This window comes from Ctenocephalides felis, unplaced genomic scaffold (assembly GCF_003426905.1).
Source record: "Ctenocephalides felis isolate EL2017-DRISC unplaced genomic scaffold, ASM342690v1 CF-g0.4_SCAFFOLD_00845, whole genome shotgun sequence".
Lineage (NCBI taxonomy): Eukaryota > Metazoa > Arthropoda > Insecta > Siphonaptera > Pulicidae > Ctenocephalides > Ctenocephalides felis.
The window spans coordinates 45,880,905-45,893,321 of NW_020536999.1; the positions used below are offsets into that span (position 1 = coordinate 45,880,905).

General features: G+C 29.6%; 3 protein-coding genes and 1 long non-coding RNA gene across 4 annotated transcripts; 1 reads left to right on the forward strand and 3 right to left on the reverse strand.

Moving 5' to 3' along the window:
• Positions 1-1,860: 1,860 nt before the first annotated feature.
• Positions 1,861-2,298, reverse strand: LOC113363274. The gene is made up of 3 exons (XR_003365880.1): positions 2,249-2,298; positions 2,068-2,178; positions 1,861-1,997 (listed from the first exon to the last, which is right to left on the reverse strand). It is a non-coding gene; the product is annotated as an uncharacterized LOC113363274 (long non-coding RNA).
• Positions 2,299-6,662: 4,364 nt separating this feature from the next.
• LOC113363273 (tRNA methyltransferase 10 homolog A-like) lies at positions 6,663-8,044 on the forward strand. The gene is given in 5 exon segments (XM_026605762.1): positions 6,663-7,210; positions 7,309-7,441; positions 7,444-7,457; positions 7,542-7,794; positions 7,865-8,044. Coding segments are annotated over 5 exon segments (981 nt in total). The 5' UTR covers positions 6,663-6,769; the 3' UTR covers positions 8,005-8,044.
• A 722-nt stretch (positions 8,045-8,766) lies between these two features.
• Positions 8,767-10,191, reverse strand: LOC113384039. Its single transcript, XM_026622080.1, has 4 exons — positions 9,937-10,191; positions 9,710-9,866; positions 9,262-9,394; positions 8,767-9,104 (listed from the first exon to the last, which is right to left on the reverse strand). Exons 1-4 carry the CDS (start codon positions 10,023-10,025, stop codon positions 8,767-8,769), a joined length of 717 nt encoding a protein of 238 aa, XP_026477865.1. The 5' UTR covers positions 10,026-10,191.
• Positions 10,192-11,217: 1,026 nt separating this feature from the next.
• Positions 11,218-11,904, reverse strand: LOC113384055 (glycine-rich cell wall structural protein 2-like). Its single transcript, XM_026622081.1, has one exon. The coding sequence runs from the start codon at positions 11,902-11,904 to the stop codon at positions 11,218-11,220; it is 687 nt and encodes a 228-aa protein (XP_026477866.1).
• Between the last annotated feature and the right edge of the window lie 513 nt (positions 11,905-12,417).

The following is a 12,417-nucleotide window of genomic DNA, read 5'->3' on the forward strand; positions in this document are numbered from 1 at the left end:
TTTTTCAAATAAAGCACCCTGTAAACAATTTTATATTGCCGTTAGGTTGCGGTTATATAAAAATGTTACCTAGTTATATAACGTCAACCTCACCGTCCCTAAGGAATTTTATTACCTGGAGATAACTATTTCCTACCTTGTTAGTTAACTTGTTATATAACATTGTTAGGTTGCGGTAACATACTGTAATGTACCTATGCGATATGAATCAGCACTTTTTGAAATGCTTATAATTTATGCGTAAATAATTAATTTTTCTCTAAAAAAAAAGATTTACTCATATTTCATTGTATTTATTATTTAAATTAAATTTTACAATAAACAAAGTAGCAACAAATATTTTATACTAATAGAACAGTAACAAATATTTCATAGTAAACAAAATAGCAACAAATATTTTATAACAAATAGCAACAAATAATTTGTACTAAACAAAACAGTAACAAATATTTTATAACAAACAAATAGCAACAAATATTTTGAACTAAACGAAACAGTAATAAGTATTTATAACAAATAAATAACAGCAAATATTTGTTGCTATTGTTTATTATAAACTATTTTGTACTAAACAAAACAGTAACAAATATTTTATAACAAATAAATAGCAACAAATATTTTGAACTGTAGAAAACAGTAATAATTGCTATTATAAAATATTTGTTACTGTTTTGTTTAGTACAAAATATTTGTTACTGTTGTGTTCAGTTCAAAATATTTGTTGCTATTTGTTTGTTATGAAATACTTATAAGTATTTTATAAGAAACAAATAGCAACAATATTTTGAACTATATAAAACAGTATCAAGTATTTTATAACAAATAGCAACAAATATGTTGTACTAAACTACTAGCACCAATATTTGTTCCTATTTGTTTGTTATAGTATTAACAAATACTTATAAGTATTTTTAACAAATATATAACAAACAAACAAACAAATACTTATTAGTATTTTATAACAAACAAATAGCAACAAATATTTTGAACTGAACAAAACAGTAACAAATATTTTATAACAAACAATTAGCAACACATATTTTATACTAAACAGAACAGTAACAAATATTTTATAACAAACAAAAAGCAACAAATATTTTGAACTAAACAATACGGTAATATGTATTTTATAACAAATAGCAACAAATATTTTGAACTAAACAATACAGTAATAAGTATTTTATAACAAACAAATAGCAACAAATATTTTATACTAAACAGAACAGTAACAAGTATTTTATAATAAACAAATAGCAACAAATATTTTATACTAAAGAGAACAGTAACAAATATTTCATAAAAAGAATAACAACATTATAATAAAGAAAATAGCAACAAATATTTTATACTATATAGAACAGCAACAAATTTTATAAAGCAATAATAACTTCATAACAAGACGTAATAAAAAACAATATAATAACAATACAGCAACAATATTTTAGACGATACATAAAATTTATATCAATTACATTTATTTTTTGTTATTTACACAATGAAAAACAAAATAGTAACCTATTAAACAAAAAAATAACATAATAAACTAGAATATTTTAAATGTTAAAAATAACAATATTAAATATGTTATAATAAACAGTAACAAATATTTTTCGAAAACAATAACAAAAATATAAATTTATATTCATTACAATTATTAATTTCATATTTTCAAATGAAACACAAATTGAATATAAAACTATTTTTAAATGATATTAATTAATAATAAAGGATGGAAATAAAATATCTAGTTTTGGTCTAACTATTAACCTAGCTATCTCGACACACCAATATACAGAAACTTTATTACATAATTCCAAATTAGGATGACAATTTTCAAATAGAATTATATTTTTTTGCAAAGAAACAATACAACTATTAGAATTATAGTTGAGCATTATTAAGCTTTGATTTTTTCTTATCGAGATACTTCCAACATCTTCATTTTCAATATTCACAATTTGTCTTAATTCCATCGTAGCCCATATATACTATTCCACCTTAAAAACAATGAGAAAGGTTAAACAGAATTTATAATAGTAATTAGTTAACAAAAACTATGCCATATACCTTTCATTTATTCCTTGTTTTGCTGTTAAAACCCTCTTGATATTCTTTCATATTAATCACATATGTTATTCGAGGCAATTGAGGATTTAAACCGAGACGTAGAATCCAATCCTAAAAAGAAATTATTACAATAATAAAATATAAACCTCAAAAGCCATTAAAAATTTAAACAGTTATTTACCTTTAGTATCTTGTAGCATTGTCGAAAACTAAATTTTCATATCCAAATAATAAGCTCTAATTTTTTTTGAGACATCTCCAAACGCGGGCCTTATAAAAATAATTAGGCTTTTAGCACAGTAACCAACAAATAAATTTTACTTACCCTTCATAATATTATATATCAAACAGCACTTCATAGAATTCATTTTGAGGGTATTTCTTATACTCTTTCGATTCAATGTAGCTGAACAAATTTCACATAAGCAAATATGTAAAGTTTACGCCATATGTATGCTATATATTTTTGCATTTTTATTTATACACTTAGCACTCAATATTACAAAATATTTAAAATAAAACAAGACAAAACAACCCAACAAAACATCCCCACATATGACAGAGTATAAAATCAAAATGGCGTACAGCGTACAGGCTACAGGGCGCAATGCACTCTGGGAAACCTGACTCCTGAGTCTTAGTCCCTCTGCCGAAAAAGGAAGACAACCGTTAAACGTTTAAAACGTTTAATCAAATTCAAAATTTTAATATACTTTTTTGTTATTTTTGTTTGATATTTATAATTTCACGTGTAAATAATATTAGCATTATTTAGTTTTCGATTAATTTTATATTTTTCACTTAATATTCCATAATAAAGTCCTCCGTAACACCTGTAAATTTTCATTTTGATATTACTTATAATATATATCTTTTCTTCCGTATTATTGTTGTTATTAATACAAAATTATAATGTTTCAGAAATCACTTAATATTTATATGATCGTAAGTTTTATAAGTAATATCAAAATAAAAATTTACAGGTGTTACGGAGGACTTTATTATGGAATATTAAACGAAAAATATAAAATTAATCGAAAACTCAAATAAATGTTAATATTATTTACACGTGAAATTATAAATATCAAAGAAAAATAATAAAAAAATATTATATCTGAATTGAGAATCGAACCCCGGAGCAAAAATTAGAATTCCACGACGATAACCACTCGGCCAATCTGCTGTTAATAACGAATAGCTTGCAAGGTATGCAATACGCGCGCTGCTAAAATGCAAACTTTAATTAGTTTTTATATTTAAACCGCTTTTCACAGGCCTCTAATATTTTACCACGGTCAGTTTGGGCATCAAATCTAGCCTTGTGCCAAGTTTCATCAAAATCCGAGACGGGCAATGCGTGGATTCTCCTTATAAGTTTTTAAATTTTTTGAAAAAAATAGTTTGTTTTAAGTAAGTAATTGAAGAAGTTAAAATTCTATTTTTTGGAAAACTTAGAAATGTAATTTTTTTTATTTAAAACTTTGAAATTTTTACTATAACGTCCCGTAGTAAGTTATAGAAGTCGCAAAAAAATCGAGAATGAAAATTTTGTCGACGTTTCGGGAACAACATTCGATTCGTATTGATAAGGAGGCGTGCTGATGCAGCCGTTCCGAAGATACCGGGCAAAAAGTGCCCAGGTAACCCAGTTTTTAAGAGAACGAAGCGTCCGAATTTAATAATTCAAGAACCATTCTATGGGTTCCGTAACATCGTTTGTTTGTTTAACAGCAACGCGGCGCTTACGCGCTTCGATATTTCATCTCATAAAAAACATTTTTCTTCTAAAGTTTTTTTTTTCAAATAATTCCATTTTTTTCTAAAATGTAAAATTGTTTAAAAAATCTAATTTTTTCAAAGTTGAAAAAAAAAATTTTTTTTGAAAAAAAAATAATTTTTGGTACGGAAAGTTCCAGTAATTTGCCTTAACGCACGATGCCATACACCACTAGTTAAATCAATCTAATCGGTTGATATAAAAAATATATATATCCGGAATTTAAAAATTAGATAAATCGATTTTTCATTAAAATATAAAGTTGTGGAAAATATTTTCTAACAAAACATTGCACATTCATAACATTAGGTAACAAATGTATATAACTTTGTAACTCCCGATATACATTGCGCTTACATTAGACTTAGTTAACATATGTTATATAACTTTGTAATTTCAAAATACATTGCGCGTACATTACACTTAGTTAACATTTGTTATATAACTTTGTAACTTCAAAATACATTGCGGGTACATTACATTTAGTTAACACTTGTTATATAACTTTGTAACATAAAAAGTTATATTGCGGCAACAAGTAGTGTTTACTGGGCAGGAATATGATATTTTCAAATTATAGTTTACATAGTGATTCACAAAGTGATTCACTTAGACTCCCATGGATCCCTGGCAACATTCAGGAGGCAAAAGAAAAAAGCAAGCAAAAAAGCTCTGGGTCCATGAAATGAAGATGGGGGCCCAAGGCCCACAAAACATCACGTGGTATTACGTATTATATACGTAAGGCGGCGTCCATTATAATCACGTGAGGTATTTAGGGAGTGTGGGGGGTTTGACAAAAAATTACAAAATATCACGTGGGGGAGCGAGGGGTATAGTAATATAATATGTGTATTTATTTCTTAACTATAGTAACGTGATAAAACTAACATTTTGAATTTTTTTTGAAAATGTTTAAACTTTTTTTAAAAAAAATACTATTGTGATGTTTGGTGAGGGAGGGGGAGTAATTTTGAATATCACCACGTGTCACCAAGTGGGAGGGGGGCGTCCAAAAAACCTTAAAAACTCGCTCAAGTGATTAATAGACGCCCCCTAACGTTCGTTAATATCTATTTACTAACATTATACTATCAAAAGTAATATTTATAAGCAAAACTAAAAAGTAAATAAAAATATCGTTCTTTTTTTATAAAAATGTGTAAGTTGTAGCATAATGTATAAGTCGGCATTCGATTTGTGATCGCAATATGGTTGAGCTTATAAAGACCCAATTTGCTGACCTTATTGAAAAGAATATTTTTTATGCTGTTTATACTCTAGTATTTCTGGATGATTAGCGTGGATAGATATCTTTATTACTTTATATATAGATATAGATATATAGATATTTATATTACTTTGCGAAAAAATCCATGGATAGATAGATATCTTTGGATATTTTATATGAAACCAGTGGTGTATGGCATCGTGCCTTAAGGCAAATTGCTGGAACTTCCCGTACCGTAACGAAATTTCGTTACATTAATGTTCGAGGAATATTAAATGTTTTTAAATAGTATATATATAGATATATAGATATTTATATTACTTTGCGAAGAAATCCGTGGATAGATAGATATCTTTGGATACTTTATATAAAAACTAGTGGTGTATGGTATCGCGCCTTAAGACAAATTGCTGGAACTTCCCGTACCGTAACGAAATGTTCGAGGAATATTAAATGTTTTCAAATAGTTTTTTCAATCATTAAATCGGATGCTTAATTCTCCAAAAACGGCCATTTTTTGTACATTTAGCTCGGTATCTCCGAAACAACTGGACCTGCCTTTGCTAAAAACTAATCATCACTTCTCCCCGTCATTACGAAATGAACGATTTTTAGATAATTCAAATCGGATGCTCCGTTCTCTCAAAAACTCAATTTCTATTTTATGCACTTTTTGCTCCGTATCTCCGAAACGGCTGGCTCATCCTTTCCAAAAACTAATCAGCGCATCTCCCTATCAATAGGAATCGAATGTTTTTGAACCATTCAAAACGGTTGATCCGTGCGCCCGAAAACGTGGACGAAAAATTGTATCCATACATACATACACACACATCCATTTTTTTCTGAGGTATGTCAAAATGCTCAGAAACCTTCAAAACGTGAAGAAATATAAAATTTTCAATTTCGATTTTTGGACGATTACAGCAACTATTACCCTACGGGAAGTTAATAAAAACGGCAAAACTTTGCGAAAAAATCAGTGGATAGATATCTTTGGATACTAGCAAAAAATAACATGCTGATTTTAAACTCAATTAATAAATGTTACGAGTAACTTGTTGTTTTTTCTTGAAATATTTAATAATAAAATTTGGTATAGTTAGAATTAAAAAAAAGATATCAGGTAAATATAGCCTAAAAATAGGTAACAAAGCCCAAGAGGTCCACGAAACAAAAATGTTTGGAAACCTATGGATTTTGAACTCTTCAATGCATAGATAAAAGAAGTGTATATGCTTCAATAAGCATCAAAACTTTGCACTTACCTGCTATTTGTGAAAAACTGCTCGGCCGATCATCGAAAAACTAATCAACGAACAAGCTTCATCGAATGGCTTTCAAATTTTGGAAATCTGTGCAGCGGTTTTTGAGAAAATGGCGATGAAATCGTCAAATTTTAGCTCACTTACAAACATATATATGTAATATTTAAATATAATATATGATATTTTTTAATTTTATTATAACAAAGTAAATATTTATAAAATATCTTTCACACCTTGACATTACTAAAACTAATTTTTAAACAATTGTGTATCACACACACATATATACATAAACACACACACAAATGTCAAATTACTTCACCACGTGTTGTAAGCAAAGCAGCTGTCATATTCTGTGTCAGTTCAACATATGCCTAACCTAAAATTTAAATAAAAAAATAAAATTCTTTTTAAAATTTAAGTAAAATGTCTCAATTAGTTGAAGAAACAGAACCCACAGATAAAAAGATTAAATTAGATTCTAAAGCCGAAGTTAAAATAGATTCAAATGGAAATTCAAATGAGGAAAGTACAACAAATTCTGAACGAGTTGAATCACCCACATCAAATTTGATATCAGAAAATTCTGTTCCCGACCATAAAAATGAAGAAAATGCCGAACAACCTATGTCCAAGAGCAGAAAAAAGAAATTACTGAAGTTAGCAAAATGGGAAATAAAGAAAATAGAAAAGCGAAAACAAGAACGTGAAAAACAAAGACTAAAAAAGCAAGAAGCTCGAGAAAAGGGTGTCCCTTACAGAACTGGACCTTCCAGGAAAAGTTTAAAACATGTAAAAATGGCAAATAGCAGTTGTCGAGTAACTGTTGCAATTGATCTGAGCTTTGATCACCTCATGATAGATAAGGTAAATCATAAAGACTGGAATATGATCTAAAGAAAATCATAGATCAATTCTTAAAATGTTTCTGATCCTGATTTTTAATAATATTTTTTAATTTTCAGGATATAGCGAAAGTTGTAAAACAGCTACTGCGAACATATACTTTAAATCGCAGAGCACTGAATCCAATGCAGCTCTGTTTTACTGGCTTGAAAAAGGGTGGGAAAATGCATGCAGCTATGTCTAAACATGATGGTATAACAATTGGGATGTATGTATAATTCACATAATCATTTCATAGTTAGATCAGGGTATTTTATATATAAATTTGTTGTAACTATTTTGCTTCTTCTAGCTAAGAATAGAAGAACAGCCATATTCTGAAATCTATCCACATTCAGATATATGCTATTTAACAAGTGAATCTGAGAATGTTCTGGAGTCTTTAGATCCCAATACAGTTTATATAATCGGTGGCTTAGTAGATCACAATGCACATAAAGGTCTATGTTATCAACTTGCGAAAGAAAAGAACCTAAGGCATGCTCAATTACCATTAGAAAAATTATTGTTAATGAAGACTAGAAGAGTTTTGACTATTGATCATGGTAATATAAATAGACTTACTTGAATTTAGTATTGTGCCAACATACTGCTATAACATGTTAATTTTTGTAGTATTTGAAATTTTACTCCGTGTTACTGAGGGTAAAACTTGGACAGATGCTCTTCTCCAAGTCTTGCCAATGAGGAAAGGAGCAAAACCAGTTGATGATAAAATTGATACACAAGAATGTGTGGAAACAAGTGTAAATTAAATTAAATACACAAATGAAGGAATAAATGCATTAAACAAAATGTTGAACAAAAGGATAGTTGTTATTTTTATATAAAATAAATAAACTTCAGTAAAGGTGAATTATAGAATAAAATGTTGTCGGTCATACCTTGACTATGGTCAGGCCGCCTTATGGATCTCACTGGCAGATATATCTGCATTGAAAGAAATTATTTTTTTTTCATATTTATATTCATAAATAAATAATATAAAATTATAATTATAGAAGTATAAAATAGAATATCAACATTATAGTATTTAATATTTTCTTTTCGTTTCATATGCTTTATGTACTCTACATCCATTTGACTGTTTTTATTTATTTGGTTTGTAATAGTCATAAAACTGATCTTAAATTAATTCTGTACATATTCTGCTCATGTATGATCAAATAAATTAAACAATACCACTCATCTCTGTACGAAGCATATGTAAAATTCTTAATCTAAATTTAAACATATTTACAATGGACTAAATCACATTTGATACACAACACTGCACCATTATATCTAAATAACATTTTTTTAAGTAATATTCAATTCATCACTTTCTAATATTTCGAATTCACTATCCGAATCTGATTCTTGTCGGATTACAGTTTCTTTGGGTAAATTACTTGTACTAGATTGTGAAGTACTTGTAATCATATTAGAAACTATGTTCCATGGCATGTTTGTGACGTTTGTCACAATATCAGAAATAATATTACTCTGAGGTTCACTTATAATTTTTATTTGTTTATTTATTGTGTCATCTTCAAATGTAACATTTTTCTTAAATTCAATCCCTTTTCAAAATAATCATCTTCCATCATACTATCACCGTTGAAATGACCACTAAGAAACTCTATGCCTTCAGTAGGAATTAATTTTGTATCATCACCGCTTTCACTGGAAGTATCTGAGATGTTTGGAGTTTTATCTAATAAGAATGCTTCAGTTTTATCAGATTCTGCATCAGAATCATTTTTCGATTTTGGATCTTGTGCATAATTGAGTAATTCTAAATTTTTCTCATTTAATTCTGGTATAAAATCTTCAAATTCTTTAATATTTGATGACCATGTTGATTGATTACAAGCTGAAACAAATAACATATATAACTTATTGCAAGTCATTCGAACATTACCAAAATGTAGAGAAGTCATATTATCAATAAATAATGTTAATAGAGATGCTTAATGATTTGCAGGTAGTAATTGGCCATTAATTTTATACTTTAATATAAATGTAATTACCTTCTTTCACATTTTCAGGTAAGTATTTTTTTCCTATGAAGCATACAGCTATAAGAATAAAAAATAGTGGGCCTGAAATAATATTTCCTAAAATTGCAAGCAGAATGAAACTAGCACTGCTGAACGCACAGAACTGTAAATAAAAGGATAACAAATTTAATATGAGAATAATGCTTCAAATATTAATTTATTATACAATTTACTTAATCTTTTAAATCATGATTCTGTTGATATTTACTGCTCAATATTTGTTTAAAATATATTTGAGAGATTTAGTAGTTAAGACATATTAAGAATCAATCAAGACAATTTAACTTAAGAATCTTTGGAATAAATTACTAGCAAAAGCTGATTAAAAAAAAAGGAAAAAATAATTATACTATTAACCTGAATTGATAGGTATTACTATTATTAAGTCAAGTGTAATTAGGCCTTACTAGTTGCCTACCTTTCCAGGGTGATCTTCACGAAATTTCTTGATTTCTTGCAGTGATTTTTCCGAAATAGCGGGACAATTAAAAACTATTGACTCATTTCGAACTCGTTCGGAAAGCACATATAATAAAAAGATAATACTTAATAAACCATATGGTCGTATGTCGTACCTGCGAATAGATGTTTCGTCAGAAATATCACAAAATCCAATTGAAATTAATTATTAACGAAATCACATACCAATAAAACAACAACACAATAACAAACAGAGCACTACCACGAATTAAGTTATGTGGTCCGCCGAAGTAATCACTGACGGCTGGGAGCATTTTATTTGATTTAAGTATTAGTAAACGAAACCTTTAATATAAAAGTAGTAATAACTACGATTAACACCTTTGATTTTTTTATAATTTATCGCATATCAATTTATGAATTGACCGGTCACACTGAAATTTTGTCTATAGTTCCGTCTTGAGCAAATATGCGCTATTTTGCGTTTCAATTTCGTATATGTATTACAAAGCGCATCTGTCAAATCGTTGACACCCGCAAGTTGTCGGCTATGCTCGGCGTCAGCTGTTTTCAAATATATATCAATGGTGTTCAAAATGGGAAGACTCTTCATTTGTTACCTAGACAATACATAAATGTTTATATATATATATATATATATATATATATATATATATATATATATATATATATTGTGTGTAAACTTAATTAAATATATAAAATAAGTAAAACGAGTGTGATTATTAATTCGTAATATATTATTAAAATACTATTTATTTTGTAACTATTGGATTATTAAACAAACTTCATAATATTGTAACTTTTTGCATTTACTATTGGTCTTTTCAAAAAATTCAAAGTTCTTAAATGTGTATTTGCAAAATACGCAATAAAAAGCATAAACAAATAAAAGCAAACTATGCCAATTCACTAATCTACCTGAAAAATGAATAAATGATTCTAATTTCCAAAGAAAATAAATAAATGAAACAAAGAAATAACATTATTTGTTTTAATATATTCATTAAATACATTATTAAATACATTTGCGTAAAAGTATAAAACTGAGTAGCTATCATATATTTACTGGAGTATGTAAACCACAATAGCATATAAATATGTTACATTTTTTATATTTAAGAGGCACATTTAAAATAAGGCATTTATTGTAAACCATAATAATTAAAATAAATTATATATATATATATATATATATATATATAAACGTCAATTTTTAAGTCTCAATACATATTGCTATGCCAGTTAATAAATAATATATAAGGCATCTGGCAGTGTCATTCAAAGTAAATATAAAAGAGATTCTACATTTCTATAATATATGAGATTACGATATAAAGAGCACTATTTACTTTAAAATGGCAACGAAGAAATATATTGTACAAAATACAATGTTAGTGCATTAATATAAAACTCTAATTGTAAGTAAATAAGTTTTGCAATCACAAAAAAATTGTAAGCGCTATGTTTCTTTTCTAGCATCTTTGTTTATTCATTTAGGCTTGTTTGACATGGCCCAAAATCGTCGCCTTCATACGTTTCTTGCCAAGTCGCAGACCATGTGTATGTCGTCTGATGTCCGCCGCCGCCACCTCCATTTTGTCCCGCGATGCCTTGACCAGCAAAATCTCGGTTGACCAACGCGCCGCCAGCACTTCCATTTCCTCCAGCAAAACCGGATCCAGCTCCATATCCAGAAGAGCTTCCATCATAACCATAGCCTCCACTATTATATCCACCACTCTCCTTGAATTGTGATCCATAGCCTCCTTTGAAGTTACTACTCTCTTTCATTTCAGAGCTAAATCCGCTACTTTCTGCACCATACCCGCTTCCGGCATTAGCATCGGAACCGTAACCTCCAGCTCCGTAACCTGCACCTCCTTTAGAACCTGCCTGAAAACTTGATTTGTATTCTGCGGTCTCTCGAACTTCTGATCCTCCGCCATAACCAGCACCGCCTCCGCCTCCTCCATAGCCTCCACTGCCGTATCCGCCTCCCCCTGCACCATAACCGTCTACTGCACTCGCCCCATAGCCTGCTCCACTGCCGCCATGTGCTGATGCACTTCTAGATGCGCCACTCATATATGATGCGTTTCCATTCTGCGCCATACTTTGTCCACCACCATAAGAGGACTGTTGGTTTTGCTCATAGGATCTTCGTTCTCTCATTGCAGCAGCTCCAGCGGCTGCAGCGGCTCCAGCAGCCGCAATTCCGCCAGCGGCGTTGGCTCCACCACCGGCGCCCCATGCTCCACCACCTGCTCACGCTCCGCTCCTCCTGCTCCGCCAGCACTTCTCGCAGAACGGGCGAGAGTATCTCCAGCCGCCTGTTGGGAACTGAACGATTGAGCATTACTTCCGCCATATCCTGAAGAACCATATGCGGATCCTACTGGAGGCACGTATGCGGTGTTAGTACTATATGATGAGGGTTGAATAAAAGACTGTTGCTGATCACCGGAAAAACCCTTTCCAGCATAAGTTGGATTTTTAAATGTCGAAGTAGCTTGTTTGTAAATTGGGTTCTCTCCCTGTAAATGACAAGATAAGTTTGTAATATTCGTAACCATTCTGATTCTACACTAAAAATTTATAGTAGTATTTTAATAGAGAATCAATTATAAATATACATACTGTTTCCCATTTAGCCATCATCCTTTCTTTTTCGAATCTTGCAAATTC